The 21,752-nt window shown below is 41.7% G+C and overlaps 1 protein-coding gene across 3 annotated transcripts in view; it reads left to right on the forward strand.

Moving 5' to 3' along the window:
* KIFC1 (kinesin family member C1) overlaps positions 1-21,752 on the forward strand; it is a gene marked incomplete in the record, with an annotated part of 1,304,428 nt that overhangs the window by 1,055,981 nt on the left and 226,695 nt on the right. For all 3 annotated transcript variants that reach the window (XM_044083556.1, XM_044083558.1, XM_044083557.1), the window contains 2 exon segments: positions 1,768-1,935; positions 14,849-14,987. In XM_044083556.1, coding sequence (XP_043939491.1) covers positions 1,768-1,935; positions 14,849-14,987 — 307 coding nt within the window.

Consider the following 21,752-nt stretch of genomic DNA (forward strand, 5'->3'; position numbering starts at 1 on the left):
TAAGTTATCGATATCCTACATTTACCATTACTCAGTCTCTTGGGGTGAATAGAAGGTGGATTTGAAGAAAAGGGCCTTGCCTCCACCTTCTCTAACATCAGAGACTTAATTTAATACTTGTACATTACACCTCTTGTAGCCCCTATCCACAAACTTATTCTCCAGATCTTTCATTTCAGCCATAAAATTGCCATCACTGACATTCACCCTTAAGACTAAGTCCTTGCACTATGTTATAAAATACATATTTAGGGTGCATGCTTGTTCGGTACAAGGTTTCCTGTAAAGTGAAGTATCCATATGTCCACTGCTTGAAACTCTGATAAATACATCCAATTAACTTAATTTATACCTTGGAATACTCGGCTGTAAATCTCAGAACTGTACTAGCATTAATCTCTTCTATAAACTTTGCCAACTCATCTTGTGTACCCTTCCAAATCAAAAATAAATCATCCACAAAACATCTGTAAAATAAAATGTGTTCTACGCATGTATCAACCAATATGTGCTTAAGTTCCCAGACTAGCATAATGAGATTGGCGTAGCTGTTGGCACATGATTTTATATCCAGATCAGGGAAAACAGTATGTGCTTGATGTTCAAGCTACTTGTACTTCTTCTCATGTGGTTTATTTAGCATGCTGCACTGCCTGCACAAAGTTTTATGTAGGCAAGACTGACAGACAATTGAAGGAACGTATAGTAGAACACTTAAGACATATAAATAATGGTATAGAGTGCAGTGCTCTTTCTAAATATGTGAAGCTCACCTCACACACACATTGTTTTAAGATTCAAGTTATAACACAGGTAGCAGCTTAGAGAGCAAGTGGATAGCTAGGTTAAGGGCTGATTATGGTTCAGGACTAAATGATAAAGTCCCCCTTAAACCTTTGTTACAGACATGCTCACTTTTTAGATGAGTTTTACAATCACTTATGTGCATTAGTTGATTTTAAGTTTATTTCTTATTTTTAAATTTTTATTACATGTATTGTTTGTATCCTTTTAATACATATTTGCTAGTTGGATTTCTGTATAAATTGCTGTGAGTGACTGCATTTTTATACTGACATCTGAAGAAGCAGCAAGAGCTGTGAAAGCGCTTATGTTGTTTTAAAATAAAGGTTTGTTCATTTTATGCTGAGACCCTGGTGTCATCTCATCATACTACTTTTTTTTGGACTGCTTTACTCTGGTTTATTTGTTTGGTGAAATGTTTACACAGCACAGGTTGGTTGTTTTTCCTGTTGAAACTTTTATGACAAGTTTTTTGTACTTTTCGAGATGTCATCATATTAAATTTTGAAGTGAACTTTGAATTGCACCTCTATGATTGACTTTGTGCTAATTTAAACATTGTCTTGCTTACTGTTGATGAGTAACATGCATTAAGAACAACTGCTAATGGAGTGTCCTCTAATCTTGCTTTATTTATAATGTGCCATATACCTGGTGTAGTTCATTTTTTTTATACTGTTTACCAGTAGCCATTTAGACTGTTTTCTTCTAGGTGGCAAACTATTCCCGATCCCACCACTACCACACACACTTTTTTTTTTTCCTGTAAAGATATAATGAATTTGCTCAGCTTTTTAGCAGTATGTTTATAGATTGATCGTCTGTTTACTGTGTACTATATTTGTGTATAAACTTCTGGATGCAAGTACTGCTAAAGCTGATCTGTCCTAAATAAGCATCCTTCAGTCTGCTGAATATGACACAGCTAAGAATATTTTAAAAGTTTGTTTTTGTGTTCTTTAGTACTCGTTCACTGCAAGCTTCATTGAAATCTACAATGAAACAATCCGTGACCTCCTTGTCAGCAAACCTGAGAAGAATGTGGAATATGAAATCAAGAGAGTGAGCCAAACCTCAGAAGAGCTGTACGTTACAAATCTGAAGTATAAGACTGTTACTTCTGAAGAGGAGGTAAGGAGTGTTACTAGATATTAGCATTATGAATGCTCTAGCATGCTTATAAACACTTAATTATCTGGTGTGTCACTTGTCAGTGTTGTAGCAGGGATACAGAGCTCGTGCCATCATTGTGTTCTTCATATCTAAACGAGTATCAACTCTGCTCAACTGATTTACTCTTTAGCCATCTAATGGCACATATTGAAGAGCACCTAAAATGTAAATATAGTCAGGTTTAACAATGAGCTTTAAGTGGTGATCTGCAACTACTGTTTGAATGTAGAGAAGCTTAAATCCTCAGTACTACTGCCACTTGAGTTGATTCTTTCACTCTGAGAGTATTCATGCAGATTTCATATGGGGAATTTTGTCCAGTGTTCCTGGAAGGAGTTTTTTTCCCATAATAAACAGTGAATACACTCGAACATCTACATTTATGGTAAGTGTACACAACTGTACTTTTCTCTCTACCACTGTTGGTATCCCACCCCCTCTTTTTCTTCTATCCAAAAAGTTGCTTATTGTATTTTAATTGCCTTTGTTCTATAGTATCTGTCTGTTTGTTTTCCTTAATTGGATACCACATGATGACTGATAAACCTGCAGGTTTCATAAAGTGCTCTAAATGTGAGCATAATTTGCCACTTTCAGATGCACACACACTGTGTGTACTGCTTTGGGTCCTTTGCATTTACAAGAGGACTGCTCTGTTTGTCACTGATTTAATCCGCAAGCTCTGACTGAACTAAAAAAGCAAATTGATATTGAAAGGCCTCATTCCTTCCTCTTTTGGAGAAGTCGTATCCCAATCTCCAAAGTCTAAAGCCTTCTACTTCATCTAAATCTTCTTCAGACTCTTCTCGGAAGAGAAATGCAAAAGATCCACACTCAACCCCAGATCAGAAAAAAGAGAGAGACTTTATTGTCCTCGGACCAGATATTCTCCGTCAGTGGACCAAGTTCCTGACAAACTCCCATCACCCTTTTTACAGAGTATAGCATCCCCCTCCATTTACTCTACTCACTCTTCTAGAAGCCTCACAGAAGAAGATATGGAGAGAGTGGTGAGGAAAATCCTCTCAACACAGGGGAAGATTGGTTCCTCTCAGCTCATACCCTTCTGTGTCAGGTTACCCAAGATTCCAACAACCCCCACTACAAGTTCCTCCTCTTAACACCTTGCATTGCTTTAGCGTTACAGGATCCCAGCCATCTGGATCTTAGGATCACCATATCCTCAAATCTGACATCATCTGAGACCTTCGATCCATTTGGATCTGGAGAGTTCTTGAAGCCGAAGCCTGCTTGCCTGCCTGCCTGCAGGGTCCGAGGTCCAGCATTCGATTCTGAAGTTTTTGGAGCCATCTCTGTTCCTCAGGGCCTTGGCACAGGACAGTTCAGCTCTGGCTTTTCTCCTCAGGATGGTGCCGATGGAGTGGAGAGTTTGGAAACCTGCTTCCTTGGATCAGAGCCTCTCTGATTCCTTCAAGCTCTGCCTTCAAGGGTGCAAAGTGAGAATTCTCTGCCTCGGCAGACCTAATTAAGCCTTCCTCCTTGGAATCCTACATTTTCCACTATATCATCTCAGCACCTGGAGCATCACCACCTTTCTCTGTGGGGGAATCCTGTACTAAAGCCTCAGATTCCGTCCCAGGGAATTTTGATTTCCTCTTCCAGGTCTTCCTCAGAGCATCCCTTTGAAGAACTGCCCAGGAAGAGGACATGCCAGAGGAAGCACATAGACACCCCACAAGAGTACATCACCAGTGACACAGATTTTGACGAGGGTTGAAGGGTCCTCACGGTCGCCTCCTGAAGATATCCCCTTTGGAGACATCCTAGAAATCCTTAAACAGAGAGATGGCTGGACTCCCAACCCTACGCCAGAGGAATCTGTTCTCCTTGATGCTTTCAGTGCAGGACCCAGTTGTCTCTTAACCACTACTTCTTCTTTTTTAATTTCCTGTACAAAAGCTGCAGGGTAGACCCTGTTTATGAACATGTCTTCCAAAAGACTACATTCCCCAAGAAAGGAATCAAAATTCGAGACCATTCTTGCAACTCTGACAAATTGTCTTTGACCACCGCTTTTTTCTGGGGGAGGGGGTGAAAACTGTCAAAATGCAAGAATGCATTTGAGTATGTGGGGTTCCTATAAATGGTGGAAACGTATCTCCCATGCGCCACATCCTTTTCTAGTCTTGCGTCCAAATAACTGATGTAGTCATTCCCTACCACATGTGCAAACTGAAGAAAATTAGTTGTGTTGTTTATATAATCCATGAAATTAATAACTCTGTTGTTGTCACCCTTCCAAATGAAAAACAAATCATCCAAATATCTCAAGTGTAAAATACAGTAATTAAACCCAGAATAACCAAATAGAAATCTTCATTCCCACTCACACATGACAATGTTGGCATAAAGTAGCCCACAAGAGGCTCCCATAGCAACACCTACTTGTTGAAAAAAATACTGTTCATCAAAATAAATATAATTATTTTTCAGCACAATTTCCATCATTTCTGTGTAGGTGTTTATACAGTCTTGTTCAGTCTTTTTCCTAAGCACTCACTGAACCAATCCAACCCAATGTTATATGGAATTACAATGAATAGATCTGTTACATCCACCGTAAAAAAAATGAGACCACTATCAAATACAACACTATTACATTTGGAAAGAAAATCCCATGAATCAATACAGAGATGTACCTCTTGTCTTAATAATTTTTTCAGTTTAACATCCCAAAAAGTTTGCAATGGGGAGAAGTGACAGAGTTACGAGCATCCACAATCAGACGGAATGCTGGGTCCACAATCTGTTTATGTAATTTTGTAAGTCCAAAAATAGTGGGGATAGTAGGGGCATCCATTTTTAAATATTTATATTCAGGTAAAGAAATATGTCCTTCCATGAACATATCACTTAGTTGAACATTGATCCTATTATAGGCGATATTTACCTCATTGCTAGAGACTTGACAATATGTTAGTAAATAAAATCTTGTACATACTTTCAACATAATCTTGTACATCAAGAATCACAACTCCCCCACTCGTATAATCCTGACTTTTTGTTGTTGTATCAAGGACAATATTTCCCTTTCCTCAGGTTTTAAATTGCTTGAATAGGCATAAGGCCCTTTAAAGGAATGTCTGAAGTCAAATTCACGAACTTTCTCAATTGCAGGCTGGGGTGAGTTGGTGGATTACAAACACTAGAAAGTCTCAAGTCATTGCGGAGGTCCATCCCACTGTTACTAAATAATATATTTAATTTTGCGAACAAAAAGTTTTAAATCCAGAATTAACTGGGAAAGATTAGATCTAAAACTAGGGACAAAAGGTAAGCCCCTTGGCAAATACATCCGCAATCTCACCAGAGTACTCATAAGAACTGTAATTAAATACCTTAAAGTCCCCGGTACTATTAAATAGAAGCATGGTTCATTGCTGTCATCAGACCTAAGCCTTTGCATAATTAATTCCATGTTTGGTTCTGTCTCCCTACTCCCTCGGTTGGTTGTAGGATGAATTCCTCCTCTGTTGTCCACGTTGGTTCCATTGTGGTTTTATTTCCCGGTCCACTGGTCTGTTCCTATTGTATTCCTGAATCCTCTCGGAACGCCTCGGGCCCACTGAATCTAAAGGGAGGTTATTGCCATTCTGATTTTCCTCATTGTTAATAATTTCCTCATCTTGGTTGGCTGGATGGTCGTTAAAATGCGAGCGAATGCCCCATTGCTGTGATTCAGGCGGGCAGGGATACACCTTCCCACATGAATATTCATCAGCTTCCCGTTTTAATTTATGCAGTTTACGAGATTTTATGTTATTAATGATGATGTCAATGTTTTAAAAACTTGCTGATATTCACCCTGATGATGAGCAAAAAGTAAGTCTTTAGTAATGTTTGAATCCAAGTCTTTAGTTTCTTTAATTATTTCCTCTATAGTACGGCTGTTATGTTTGACTAACACCTCTAAATACTCTCAACCATGCCGATTGAATAGTTCCCAAAAGTTCTGTGTGTAAAGGAGAATTAAAAATGAGCCCAGAGGGGAATTTCCATTGCCTCAAGCCCTTCGGCACTTGCTTCCATTTGATGCATTTGCACAGGTAGGCATTCTCTGTTTGAAGCTTCCGAACCTTCAGAAGCTTGTATTGAAAGAGATCCAAGCTCTCATTCAAAGTTCAATTGTAATTAACTGCTGCACTTTGCAGTAAGGAAATTCCCTGTTGTAACCTTCATTCAGATTTAAGCCTTCCAAGTATTGCGCAAGCCAATATGGGAATTACTTTCCTCATGACCACTATTATCCAGTATATTGTGTGAATGCAAGGGGGGGTAAATTCCTGGACTTTCTATGTTAGTTGTTGGATTAAAGCAGTAAGTGGTCCTTCACTGCTAATCAGTTCATCCACAGGAAAAAGCAGTTGAGAGGCAGCCCCATGTCCAGAAGCTATCCGTGCCTTCTAAACAAACTGATATCAGCACAATTCCACAAACAAGGTAAAAAACACGAAGGAAAGCAGGAAGCCAGGAGTAGGTCCACCACTGTTTTATTGAATCAAATAACCACAAGCGCTTTCGTCAAGTTCATTACAAGACTTCATCAGATAAAAAATTAACTGAAAAGCCAAGTTTAAAAATTCTTCCCATGTCACATGATCCACCCCCAAGTTGATTAATTAACTGATTAAAATCAACAGTAAATGTGCAAAAGAGAAAAAAAGGAAAAGAAATCGGATTATACAACATCTTAAAACACACAAATTTTAAACTTTAAAACCATAAATGTGTATATATATCATTATGTGAAAAACCATAATAACCAAATCTAAGTCGTGCCTTCATTTTTAGTACACAACCAGTAGATGCTAGTTCATTTAAACCAGGAAAACCCACAGCATTTAAACTTAATATCCAGTAAAGTTCCCAGTTTTCCAGAAACAACTGCCAAGGTCCACCCCTTTTATTCCGTTTGACCTGCTCAATCACAATGAATTTAAAATAATGTTCAGGAAATTCCAGGATGTGCCTATAAAGTGCTGATATGTCAACAAAACTCCTTTGAGGCAACCACATCCTGCAAATTCCTAGGACTATTGTTATATCAAAACTTGGCACATGTTATACAACCCAAAGCAGATTTAAAAAAAAAAATTTCTGGGCATGGAAAATCTACTGCGGTCTGTCTCATTGGCAGTAGGGTTCTCTGCCTGCTGGGATTTCTACTACCCTGACGAGAACGTGGGCTGCTTACCATAACTTCAGCATCTTAACAAAAAACACTTTACAAATAACCATGGACAGAATCTAATGGTTTATATCTGTGCTCTACGTATGAGCATCATAGCACATTACTGTAAGCTGTCTCCTAAGCCAGCAAAAAGAAGGAAAGTCTGATAGGCTCACTCCTGTTTAAACTTTTTAACTTTAACACCTCGCATAACTTAGCAGGCGGATTCTCTGTAAGAGGGAAGATGTACATTAGGTCCCTCTTTCCATACTCCCTTCACTAATAATTAAGAGAAATGTAGCGACTACAGTTTCTTAACACTTGAGTACAAAGTCCAAGACTGTCGCACAACCTCAGACACTCCTCATTATAGACTTAAGACAAAAATTCAGAAACTACCTACTGAAAGAAGCACAATTTGTATTTAAAGAGCTCTGAAGATAATTAAGGGAAGTAGCAATACTTGCTCTAAATTTCAATCCAAATATAGGATTTTCACCGTGCAGTTAGCTTATCACTTCCAGTCACCCCATGACTTCACTATTTACTCACCCTTTCCCTTCCTCCTACAACTCCATCTCTCTTCCACCTTCATATGCACTAAAAGCCTGAAGGCATTCATATCATTAATACTATCTTTGCACATTACAATGTGTCATTGTAATTGTAAACTGCACCAAGTCTCTTTCATTTATGTAGATTCATTCAGTAATTTATAGTAAGGATGTATGAATTGATAACTGGTTTACTTTATTCTTGTGTAATTCATTTTATCATGCTGTATTTTGCCTTATATTTTCTCCAGCTGTACCTGAAATAGGTCTCTGTGGATTGATGCTCTACCTCAGTAAACAAATTAAAAAAAAACTTCATTGTCTTCATTTGTCAAAATACTGTTGGAATACCTTGTTTCTTTTGGAAACCACAACACTTGTGCAACATAATAACTTGAATGTCTTTCCTAAAACATATTCACACAATGTTAAGCAGTGCTTATTGGCACAGGGCTTACATTGGGCATTTCCTATAAACCAGACAAACAATCAAATGTTCCACTTGGTTGTGTAGCAGCTTCAAAAAGAGTTTGAAGAAAATTTGATATGTGATAGCTTCCTAAAAACAAATTTGCATTTTTTTTAAACCGTGATGCCTCTGGTATCTCTTTTTAATTTATTGCATCTAGGTAACGCTGTCGACCTCTTCACTTCCTGGTCAGCCACACTTCCTCTGACACAACCTTTCATCTGGGTTGGTCCTCACAGTTCAGTTTTTAGGAATTGTCAAAGCAAGTAGTACTACTTTAGATTCAAATCAGTCTGTCCAACAAGTTCATTCTTGATTTGACACTGTTCTGTGGCATTTTCTGCAACTTTCTTCTGTCTCACTGCAATGTCTGTTCTAGACTTCCAGAGGGATTTGGTTTCTCACACAATCAGATAAGTATCACTGCATCTAATTCAATCAAGCCATTTCATTCTGGTGGCATTTTCCCTGTCTTGCTTCAACCAGTTCCAACCATCATTCCTCCATGTCTTCTCAGAGAAAGTACACCAGTGTTCCTTTTTGAGAAAAGTAGGAGAATTTCCCCAGTGTCTTGGCCAAGTTACTCCCATTCAGTATGAAGACATTTCAAGGTCTTGCCTTAAAATAGCTCATACCTATTGGGACTAACCTAATCAACAAAATAAATGCAGGAACGCCATTCAGAAATGGAAGAGAATTTTTTACTTTTATGTCAAAAAGTCTAGATCCTTTTAATTGCCATTTCTGGCGGATATTGGGCTATTTAAATAATTGATTTGATTCTAATGTTACTGATCATTCAAGGTTAATGCCGCCGCAGATATCCTCCCATATTACTGTTACAGTATACATCACCACTAGGACCTCCTGCTAAGGATAGCCCAATGTCTGGCCATTGTACCAAAGCTCTTTATTACCTAGGGAGCATCATATGTCAGATGTATGCTCCCTGCACAAGTGTAGGGCATAATGATATATACATACATTCCCAATTCAGAACTTTGATGCAGCCAGTCTGAATGTCATTATTGTAAGTCAGTTTGAATGCCTTTCACTTTGATGGTTATGCCCATTTCTTTCAGATAAGTACTCCGTTGTTTTCTTTTTCTCACACTGTTCAGTGGGTTACATGTCATCCAAGAAAGGAAAATGTCAGTGTATCAGGCAGATTCCCGATAAAGACTGCCAGTATAGGTGCCTGCTTTGCTTAGGTGCGTCTCACAACAACACTCAGTGTTCCATCTTTCAGGCTTTTGTACCTGAGACTTTACATAGCCATCTTTCTTCCCACTTCATTTACTTTGAGAACCAATGTCTCATACTTTTAGCTCAAGGTACCATGGCAGAATACACTTGCCCCAAGGTACAGCCGCTGCCCAAAAAGGTCAAGAAGTCTAGGCCTGAGTCTGCTGCTGCTGTCCAGCATCCACCAGATGTCTATTGAGGTAAGAAAGAACCCAGAGGATGGTCCAGCATAGTCCTTGGTTTCTTCTCCCGCGACCTTCTCTGAGGTCAGCATGGAGCCAGCTTCTTGCATGCCCTCAGAGGCTTAACATTTTCTCCCACAGATCTTGGGGGGGGGGGGGGGGTGACTTCTTTTTTTTTTTTTTTTTTTTTTTTTGAGAGTTCTAGTGTGATTCTTCAGATCCTTGTTAAGGAAGAGGTACCAGGTAATTTAATTGAATCCATGCAAGGTCGGACCCCCTGTGTTTTGTCAGAGCAGATGTCCCAGTGAAAAACAGGCAGAAAACTAAGCAAGTAACGTCAGCTACCAGGGATGCACAGAGGGAATGGCAGGATTTCAGTCAAGGCTTGTTCAATGCCTTGATGCCATTTGAAGCCTCCTTAGGAGGTTTTGGTTTCTGGACCTCCTTGGTCCTGTACTCCTGAAGGGCTATGAACCCAGAGTCTTTGGACAAGGATTCTGACTTTGAGACAGACTCCTTAGCCTATTTCTGTCAATTGTCTCCACCTTTAGACTGTGGGTCGGAGGAGGATGAATCTGTCTGTCTTTATTCTCCTTTGGAGGAGTTTTCCTTTGGGCATGTGATTCTGGGTATGATGGAGAATTTCAAATGGGATTGCTCCCAAGTTTCAGATGTCCAGAAAGGGGTATTATAAGTTGTTATAAATGGAGTGTCCTAATCCTACAGCTGTCTCCCCTGTGACAGGCTGCCCTATTAGATACCTTTTCTGCTGCTTCCCTGATGCCAGATTCTCAACCTCCCACTTCTGAGAAACCTAACAAGGTTCTATAAGGTGCCAGATGCATGCAAGCTTTTATACAAGCACCCTTCTTCTGATAACAATGATTTCTGTATGTACTTTAAAGCTTTCTAGGCTGTTGCCTTCTTTCAAACTACTTCCTTCAGATAAGAACAATAGAACCATGGAGAAGATTAGTAAGGAGGTATAGTCTTTAGGGCCATCAGTTACCAGACTTGTATGACAAGGTACAGCTGATCTCTTTTTTCTTAGATGGGGAAGATTTTTTTTGATATGCCTGATTCTGAGAGTAAGGCCTCTGCTCTTTCCCTGCTCAGTTCCACTTCTTAGGTTGCCTGTCACTCTATCAAATGCAGCTATGAAATAGCTGATGTATCTTCTAGGGCTGCTACCTCTTGCTCTGTTATGAGGCTCTATTCCTGGCCTTGTCTGATGATATCAAAGCAAAACTTTTGGATGCTCCCTTGGATAACCAGAATCTGTTTGGCACTGCTGTCGCTGAGCTTTTTAAGACCCTACAGGATCAGGGAAAGGTCATGAAAAATTAGAAGCAGATTTTTTTTTCACCTATTCCCATGTTTGAGGAACTATCCTAGTAAGACTTTTTTTCTGCATAGACTGCCTGGACAGTCTTCTAAAGGTAAGCAGGCTCCTAGGCATGTTTTTTATAAGCCTCCTCAAGTGCTCATGTCCCAGAAGCAGTCCTCTCCCAACAAATCTCCAGCCTTCTGTTTGTTTGCATTCCCTTCCTCTCAGGAGGGTTATTTTTTGACCTGGAAGTCCCTTCCCTCCCTCACTTGTATTTCTCAACTCCCTGCAGAACAGTTTCCTCACTTTCCAGGGGGTATTGCAGGGTTTGCTGGACCAAGGTACTATTCAACTGTTTCTATACACTGAAAAGGGTTTGGATTTTTATTCCCAGATGTATATGGTCCCCAGGAAAGAGGGACTGTGGAGATCTGTCCTGGACCTTTCCTTTATGAACACCTTCCTCATAATGCCATCCTTCCGATTGTTCTCTCTTCAGACTCTGTTTCCCTGTTGCTCCCCCTGGCATTTCTGGTTTCCTTGGAACTGAAGGACACCTACCTTCATATTCCTATCCACCCTCTATTCTGGATATATTTTCATTTCTGTTTCTTCCTCTCATTTTCAGTTCTGTGCTTTCCCCTTTGGGCTTTCAACAGCCTCAGAGGTATTCAAATTTGTAGCCCCTGTAGTCCACTTTTGCAGGCTTCAGGGCATTCAAATACTTGCTTTTCTGGACAGCCTCTTGCTTCAGGCCCCATCCCATTCCAAGCTGGTGCAGGATCTTCATTTGACCCAGCTCCTGTTGCACAGCCTGGGGTTCACTGTCAACCTTCAGAAGTCAATGTTGACTCCATCCTCAGGATCATATTTTCCTAGGTTGCAAGTTCCAGACTGTTCCAGTGCTGGCATCTTTTACTGCCTCCAAGGTTTTGTCCCCCTCAAATTTTCTGTCCCTCCTTCCCCTCTCCTCTTTTCCAGCCAGGGAATTTGAGGGCTCTGGGGTTCATGGCCTTTTACCATCCCCATGCTTCGCTGGGCAAGGCTTCATATGAGGAAGTTTCAGTGGTACCTAAAATCAGTACAACTTCAACATCTCCACCCACTGGACCATCTAGCTCCTCTGTTCACTTGTTTCAAACTGGAATTTCACTGATGGATTCAGCATCTCTCTCTCTCAATCCAGGTGCTCCTTACCACCCTCTTCAGCCATCTCAGGAATTCTTCACTGACGCATCAGAGCTGGAGGTGGGGAGCCACTTCAGGCATACTGAAGGTGCAAGGCCTTTCATCCCCTCAAAACTGGGCAGATCATATCAACATCAAGGAAATGCAGGCTATAATTGTGTCCCTTCAAGCTTTCCATGCACTCTGGGTCCTGGATCCCTTGAAGGTTTATACAGACAAAGACCATAGAAATACATGGTACACCAACAAAACAAGAGCGCATGAGAGGTCTTACCTTCTGTACAGGTTAATCCTGCAAGCATGAGAAATAGCCATCAATTTGCAGATGACCCTACTGGCAGTCTACATTCCTTTGGGACACAGTCTTTGGTCAAATTTTCTCAGCAGGTCCAGGACACAGCCTCACAAATGGATACTTTACAGGGATGCATTTCTGGACAAAGTTCATCAGTGGGGTATTCCTCAAGTAGATCTCTCTACCTTCCCCTGAACAGGCAGCTCCTTCAGTTCTGTTCCAGACTCTCAAGTCCTTTAGCTTGGAAAGTAGATGCCATGCCTTTCTCTTGGAAGGGAATGTTCCGGTATGCCTTTCCTTCCCTTCCTATTCGTCCAAGGGTCCTTTACAAAATTGAGGAAGACTTTCCAAAACTCTTGTCAGTGGCTCCCTTTTGGCCCAGACAGCACTGCCTCCCCCTCTTACTCCATCTGTCCAGGGGCAATCATCACAAGTTACCTCACCACATGGATATTCTTACACAGGGCAAAATAACTCTCCTTCACCCTCATCCATCCACTCTTTAATTGAATGTTTAGGTGATAGAATTTTGATTCTCTTCCAACACCAGTTTTCTGAGGACTTTTTCTCAGGGTCCTGCAGGAGGCCAGGAAACCCAATACCAGAAGATCATATACATCCAAATGGAAAAGATTTTCGGTTTGGTGTCTTAAACATCACCAAGGCCACTTTTCAGTGGGGGTCGCCTTGGTTCTTTCCTGCCTGTGTGACCTAGTGCATCATACCTCGGACAAAGCCATTAATAAAAGTGGGACAAAGGCCCAGAAATAGGGACATTTTTTAAATATTGCCCTTACAAACTTAGAAAGTTGATAGAATAGCAAGTTTTGCATGCATTAGCATGAATTTTGTGAAGGGTATGAAGTCTGAAATTCAAATGTCTGTCATTTTTTAACTTCAGTCTTTAATGATTTGCCACTAATTTGCCAAGAAACCACAATTTTATAAAAAACCAAAAATATGAGGCAAAAATCTGGACGTTCTGTGAAAATCTGTACACTTGAGAGGTATGTTGCATGCTGGCTTGGCATATCCTTCAGTAAAAGCCTACTTGTCAGCCATTTCTGCCTGTCTGCTACTTACTTCTCCTTTGGCTTCTAGGTTTGAGGTCAAGCAGTTTCTTAAAGGCATCCTTTATATTAAACCTCCACGAAAGTCCGTTCCTCCTCCTTAGCATCTTAATTTTGGCTTTACAAAACTGACTTGGGCTCCTTTTTAGCCTGTTGTTGCTGCTTTGCAAGATTGCACCTAGAAGACTTTTTACTGGTAGCTTTAACCTCTGCCAGAAAAGTATTTGAACTCTAGGCCTTGATGGTGGTCCCTCCTTTACTTTTTCATAGAGACAGGGTGTCTGTCCATGTGAATCCTTTCTTTATGCCCAAAGTGATTAATGAGCTGTCCTTTAATAAGTCTAGCCAGTTTTTCTTTTTCCCCCTTCTCCTCAATTAACTACAGGGAAGATCCTTCATACCTTAGATTTGCATGGCTATTATTTAGACAAAACAAAGGCTTTTTGTAAATCTGATACCCCCCCCCCCCCCATTCTTACCAGGACATTGGGTTTGGCAGTTTCTAAACAAATCACATCTTCCTAGATTTCCAAGGCCATTTTTGTTTGTTCTTTTAATGGCAAGCAATTGCCTGCTTCTGTGAGGGCTCATTATATTAGAGCAATCTCTTCCTTGGAGGCTTTCTCCAAAGGTTTGGACACTTGAAGCTGCTACTTGGTTTTTGGTTCACACATTCACAAAACATTACAAATTGGATGTCATTTCCAGAGCCAGGGCAGGTTTTGCCAAGGCTATTCTGCATGGCTTTAAGGGCACCTCCCTGCCACCACTGTACCTTTAGTACTTTCTCAGAGGTAATGAATACTGCAACAGTAATATGGAAGGAAGTAAATAGAACTGTTGTGTAGAATCTTACCAGAAGAGTAGATGTCCTTTTCACTGTGGCAGTATTAACGTCCTCCTCCTGCCTCCCTTTTTCTCTCCCATTTGTATGGGTGGTATTTTCGTACTAGCTAACCGATTCCTCTCCTCGTCTTCCTTCATTTGTTTTTCTGGATGTACATGTCCTCCTTACTACTGGGGGTCATAGTTCTCCAGGGGGCACTTCACTTCTGAGTTGGGAATGTATGTACCTCACCCTTATACCTTTGTTTGTGCAGGCAGCGTATGTCCACTTTGCTAGAGATTGGCATCTGGTGAGTAGACTTTCAGAAAATGCAAACCTATTAACTTAGATACTGTGAAAATATGTGGATTTTCATGATGAGGAGGAATAATGTTTTTGACATGTTGGATGCATAAATACTGTGAAAATATACAGCGTGACTATCTGTCTTATTAAAATGTTCCTGGGTGCAAACTAGCTAGTTTGTCGCTGTATGCTAACTCAAATCCAATTTATATTCTTAGGTACACAGGCTTTTACAGATTGCCAGAACCAACCGCTCTGTAGCAAAGACAGCTATTAATGACAGGTCATCAAGAAGTCACAGCGTATTCCAGCTGAAAATTGTCGGAAGGCATGAGGATCGAGATTTAAATGCATCTTGTGAGTTACTCATTTTTATCTAATGAAGGCAGACTGTAAAATCCAGAAAGCTAGCTAGAGCGCAAGGGGCATGAGGTTTGTGGGAAATGTATTTGTATGTTTTCTAAATGACATAAGCTGAAATTGTAAGTGCAGAGTTTACTAAAGCTTCATATTATTAATGCTGTTGCTATATCCTGTGCATTTTCCCTCCTCATAGTATCTCCTTTGTGAAGTGCTATGAGCCTTTCACCCATTCCAGGTCCCTGGTTATGGCAAACAGCACTATCCTCTATCCATTGGTACTTCCACAGCTGCTTTCCCTATTCAAGTTGAATGTGATCTGGTATTGGTCTGCTGTCTAGGTTAGGGACTTCCCCTCCTAAATACCATAGGTTTATAGGTGTACAAGTCCAGGAGACTACCAAGAAACCCAGACCAAATCCCCAATTGTCCCAAAGCACTGTTTAAGTGACTTGCTGAAGATTACATAGTAGACAAATGAAGGCTGAAAGAGTCCCTTCCTCTACCACAGGAAGTAGTTTAACACCTCATAGCTTAAATTCCCTGCACTAACAACCAATCAGTAAAAACTAAATAAAAACTCCAGCCAAGCTGGAACTTCCAATGAGTGACCTCTCAAACTTCTTGAATCAGAGGCACATGGAATATATGCAAATGACCCTTATGAACACCAGGTGTTTCAGCTAATTGGCGATTCTGAATGCCCATGACTTGTTTCATCGTTTTACGGGACAATTTCAGGCCAATAAATCCAAACCCCACTAACTGTGGCTATACATATTTCAGCCTTGTTATGACCTCATTAGCACAGCGCAAACAAGTCATGGGCATTCAGAATCGCCAGTTAGCTGAAACACCTGGTGTTCATAAAGGCCATTTGCATATATCCCATGTGCCTCTGATTCAAGAGGTTTGAGAGGTCACTCATTGTAAGTTCCAGCTTGGCTGGAGTTTTCATTTAGTTTTTACTGATTGTTTTTTCAGTGTGACCTTCTCACTCATTGTTTGCACTAACAACCAGGAAAATCTGCTTCAAAGTTTGAGCTTTTCCTCAGAGATGAAGAGCAACAATGTAAGGGAGTCTTACTTTGAAGCATTTCATCAATTTGTCATTGTGTTTTCTTTCCATTAGGATTACTGTGCTTACCTTTATTTCTTGTAAAGATAATTGCTATGGTTCTCCCATGTTCAGGGATATAGCTGCAGACATTGTTTGCCTTTCTAGTCTGACTTTCTCAGCTTTTGGGTATCCCTAGAGCAAAGCTGAACTTCCCTAGCCAAGATTTTGGACCATTCTATGGTTATAATGGGTAATAGTCTATTCTTATCGGGTCTTTTTTGTGACAAGAATCAGTCAGTTGCTAGTTAACGTGCTGTTTGATTACTTCCAGCCAGCTTCTAGAAAATGTTAAGCTTCTGTTGCTTTTTGCTATAAGTATCGTAATCCATTAAAAGACATAAGAGCTCACTCCCTTAGGAGGCCTGCAATATCAGTAGCATATGTCAGAGATGTTTCTGGATAAAGCACCTTTTAAAAAACAGCTTATGGTCTCTTGTTCACACCTTCACCTAATATTGCATATTGGCAGGAAAGATCAAGTACATCAGGTTTTGGCACAGGTGTGTTATGGTGCATCCTGCAATAGGGTTGCCACCTTTTAGGCAGGCCAAAGTGGGACATGGGGAGTGGCTAGTATGACACTGGCCACACCCTCTCCCATGACATCACCATAGGAGTGGTGAAGGAGATGCAGTTATGGTTACAACAGCTGGCTACTGGAGTGGCTGGCTGGCTTGCTGGATTGTTGGATGGCTAACTGGATTTCTGGCTGGATGGATGGCTGGTTCGGCTGTTCGGAAGAAAAAAATCAAATCTGTCTTTTCTTTAGCAGCTGTAGAAGTGCTAAAAACAAACCACTCTACAGCCCCAATCTTTGTAGGGCTCTTCCTGCCCCATTCCCCACCCCCTTCATGAATTGCAGCCAGTTGCATGATTTAAAACACCCAGACCTAACAGGAAATAGACCTGCCTGTGGGTCTGCATTGGGGATGTGACTGAATTGCTATCGAAAAGCTGGAGGTAATTGCGGCTTTTCCACAGCAATTCAGTGTGATCGAAAAGTGGGACTTTTCAATTTCTACTACATTGCACAAGCGGGGCAGTGGGGATGAGGCAGCTCAGCCCTTAAGTGTCCCGCTGATAATGGGACAGGTGGCAGACTTATCCTGCAACTGTCCAGCTCCCATGAATTCTAACACTGGTTTACGCTGTATCTTGTTTTGGAACCTCTTAGTTTAGAATGGATAAATGTCTATATTTTGTAGCTTGTGGATTTGTGTTTGTGTGTTGCTGTTTCCTAAGTTCTGTGACGTTATCTGAAAAACTTAATAAAAATGCCAGAGAAAGCAGATTCTGCATAGGATTACCATTTGCAGAGCCTTTTTATCTTTACATTGGGAAGAACTACCGCATCTCCACTTGCAAACACTGTATAGCTTTTAATAAGATATTTGTTTGGGCCTGGAATTAACAGGCTTCCTGCAAATATAAAAAGTGTCGGTTGAAGCGAAGCTGCCACTCCAGGTGGACAACCTTTTAGGAACATTCAAAATATAAAATATATTTTAAGAAGGAAAGATGCCTAAAATATGATTAGACCTTAGGAATCTAGTGGTGGAAAAAAAAAACTGTGGCTAGGGAGTGACTGTAGTAATCTACAGTATCTCCATGACTTGTGGTTATGTCAACTCTAAGAGACTGCCTTCACTGCACCCATTCCCACAACCTGTTTCTACCTCATCTCTGTCTGTCCTGATTCCTTTGCAGACAGTATGACTTTTTGTTCCTTACTGTTGTCCAGACCTGTGGCAAAGTGGACAGTCCTGTAGTTCACACTTTTGTCTCCAGGCACCCACAATGTATGTCAGTCCTTTGTAGATTGTTGCTGCACCATTAGAATGATTTTGTCACGAAGATATGCCATCTGATCTACTGTGACGTGCTTTGGATTGCCCATTACAAAAGAGCCTCCATCTACCATTTTTAAAGGCTAGCGTCTGAGGACCACATGCCTGTCCAGCTGACATCTGGCCCAGCCTCTGTAATTTTTGACTGGAGAAGTTTGCCATGGAATACATGTGGCTGCTTGGTTGTAGAATTAACCCTGAAGCACTCCAGCCTTCCGTGTCAGGAATAGCTTCCCAGTATAGAGGCACCTGACCCCCATAGTTTTCTGATTTTGAAGTTGGCTAGGAAGAGATATTTGGAGTTCTTGGCTTTGTAATGGCAGCCTTGCAACCCTACTTCCAACCCACAAAAAGCTAGATTTTATCTCAAGTAAGATGCCTGTAAATATCTATTTAAAAACACAGCTGATTTGGCTGTGATTTTTCCCTTAATGCATCCTGGGGATCCAGGTTGGCTCCAAGACTCCACATTGTCCAGAAGATAGGATAAGAGGAGCATAGCATTAGATTTACAGATAAGTTATACCTTAAACTTTAGTGTTATTAACTGACAGCCCCCATTATTAAATATGGCGACTCTCTTAAGCAGATAAGAGGGTATGGCAAAAGAGATTTCTGGTGAGGCCATTAGGAACAGAATTCCTTGAGTAGCTTTGACAGCTTTTCTGTTTGAAGAGTGAGAGTAACATAGGAGGTGCTTGCAGCAACAAGGCAGTTATATTCAAGACGTTTGCCTAAGATTTCATCCCTTGCTGTAGTTGGTGTAAGAGGAAGCTGTGCCTTCTGTAGGTGAGTTGCTTGGAGCTCCCTTTCCAAAAAATAATATAACAGACTTGACCAGGAGGAGATTACATCCCAAAAGATATTTCATGAACTTGATCAGAAGATAACATTAGATTCAGTCAAGCAATTTTCACCCGCTTATCCAAATATAGTAGTAACTATCCCACAAAGCAGTAGCCTTTTTACAGAAAGCAATTCACGGTTGACCATTTCAAACAGAATATGACTTTGAGGAGAGTAAACTTAGAGAGGTAGCAGTAATAAAGGCAGGTGGCAAGGTAATAGAGGCAAGTACAGTACGGACTATATTACCAAAATTCCTCTGCTCCCCAACCCCACCCCCTTACTTCTGTTGTTTGGTATTTTGGGAGGGAGGTTTTCCCATTGTAGTGTGTCTTAGCCCATCATAAGACAAATGGTAAGGGGGGAATATTTCCTCAGGCTGCAAACTGGAATTCTGTGCTTTTCATCTATTATTAGGAATGCCTTCTAGATCAAGTCACAGCCAGTTTTTGAGACTATTCTTGTATTGTGAAGCCAAATATGTTTGTTGCAGGGTTTTTCCTAGTCCAGAAAAAGATGGCCCTTGGAACAACCCCCCCCCCCCCCAGATTATTTCAGGCTAACCAGGTTTATGAGGGAATCAAATTCTAGATGCTAAGCCTCAAGGCATTGGTCCCTATCATTTTACTAAAGGTTCTTTAGGTTACCATGGACCTCACTGCTGCATACCTGCATATCACCATCCACAAAGACCAGAGGTGCACAAATGTTTAATGTGAAGTTGTTCAATCTCGCCGTTTGTTCTTACACGTGGGTTCGGAGCTGATCCATCGGCTCCGAGTCGGCTGCTTTCCAAGCTCAAGATCTTTGAGTAGCTCGAGGCAGTCCCTATCCCATGATGCTCTCTGACTAATCCCAGATCTAGTTTGCCGCTGCAATGGATCTCACGATCTTCAAAGAAGCTCTGGCCAGTAAACCTTTTTTCTTGTTTTTTTGGGGGGCATATAGCATATTGCGTGTTATATATATATTTCTTAGAACTTGGAGTGGTTACTCTTGGGTCTTTGGCCATTTCTTTAGTTTAATATTGTGTTTTAGTTGGCAGGGCTCTGTCGACTTGTGTTCCCTATCCCTTTACTCTTAGTGTGTTTTTTTATGTAGATATTTAGATTCCTATAGATAGATATTGTTGTTCTGTGGATTGCATTTAGTGCCTTTAGTGTTTCTCTCTATCCGGGATCTGATAAATAGGAGTTCTTGCTATTATGTCTGATCAGAAGCAGAAATCAGGTTTTAAGAGGTGTAGCTGTAGGCAAAAAATGTCCATTACGGATAACCATGTTTCTTGTGTGTATTGCTTGGGGCCAGTACGTTTACAAGAGGATTGCTCTATCTGCCACTACTTCAGCGGCAGGGTTCTATTAGAGAGGCGAAGGAAGTTTGTTGATAGAGGGCTGTGGAAGCCAGACTGTCAGGAAGCATTGGACAAGGCTGACCAGACCTCCCAAGTCTTCGAAGGGGTTGAAGTCTTCAAAGGTGTCCTCGGAATCCAGATCCTCGGTTCCGAGCACCTCTGTGAAGGCGCGGTCGCCGGCTCCTCAGTCTTCGGAGCCATGCACCGAGCTGATATCTCTGAGCCAAACCCCATTGCTGGAGCCGGTGTCAGAGGTTTTAAAGTCTCCGATCCTTAGGTCGGTGGCTTCTTCGGCTCCTTCGACCTGTTCTTCGAGGACCTTTCGGACATTGATGTGGACCGTGTGGTGCAGAGGCTCTTAGAGAACCCGGCTTTGGCCAAATTACTCTCGGCTTCGTCCCAACTGACTTCGAAGCCTGCGACCATCCCATTGGCTGTTACTACTCCTCCTCCAAGGCTAGCCAAGCCTTTGGAGCTGGAAGGAGAAGATCTGATGGTTGTGGAACTCTCTGAGCCAAGGCGTGTCCCAGTGCCTTCGGCCCCGTCGACCTTGATTTCTTCGGTTCCGTTAGAAGAATCTCTGAGCCGACACTCCCTCGTCAGTTCCGGGGGGGGGGGGTCAAACCGATGCATCTTTTCCGACTTTTCCTCTCAGGGCTTCGGCGCAGATGAGCTCGGCTCTGTCCTCTGGTTCGGAGCCCATGGTCTCGGCACCGAGGAGGTTGCCGTCTTCCTCAGAACCGGTGGATTCCTTGGGTCGAGAGACTGGGGCCTTCGATGCCATGAGGAGGGTTATGTCTGCTAAGACCCTCATATCCTCTGATATTTCCTCTTCCTCCCCTAAAGGGCCACGTTCTACCTCTACATCACAGGTTCCTACCAAGTGTCGAGACCCAGAGCCTCGGGTAACCCCATTGGGTGACCCCTGCTCTACTGAGACTTCACCAGATGCCCCCACTGATGAGGTCCCCAGAAAGAGATTGTGCAATAGGAGGCATTTGGATTCCCCTCAGGAGTCCTTGACGTCAGACACCGACTTAGAGGATTCAGAAGGGTCCCCACAGTCCCCCTCGGAGGATATCTCCTTTTCAGACAGCCTGGAAATACTAAAGCAGAGGGGTGATTGGCAGTCCGTTACCCCTATTGAGGATGAGTTGGTGCTCCTGAAGGCCTTTGGGTCTCAACCTTCCACCTCCTGGGTTACTCCGCCCTTTGACGAACTAATGGATTTAGTCACTCGAAGGGCGTGGGAGTCTCCTGATTCCATGGAACCGGTCCCTCGGAGGCCTAACAGATTTATTACCTCCCCCCTTGACTGGACTTTTCTCAAGAAGGGCGTTCCCATTGATCCATGGTAGTGGCAGCGGCCACCAAGAAGGAGATGTCAGAAACATCCTCTTCTGTCCATCCTCCTAATAAAGACTCTAGGATGATGGACAGATACGGGAAACGCATCTTTAGTTCTGCGACATTTGCCATGAGATTGCTTAACTATTTAACCCATTTCACCCATCTTTAACGAGATCTCCTCAAAGAGCTTGGAGATACTCTAAAGGGTAACACAGGTGATGCTGTCTCTGAGAAGGTAACGGCAC

The sequence above is a fragment of the Protopterus annectens genome, chromosome 9.part0 (genome assembly GCF_019279795.1).
Source record: "Protopterus annectens isolate FY-2018-M chromosome 9.part0, PAN1.0, whole genome shotgun sequence".
Lineage (NCBI taxonomy): Eukaryota > Metazoa > Chordata > Ceratodontiformes > Protopteridae > Protopterus > Protopterus annectens.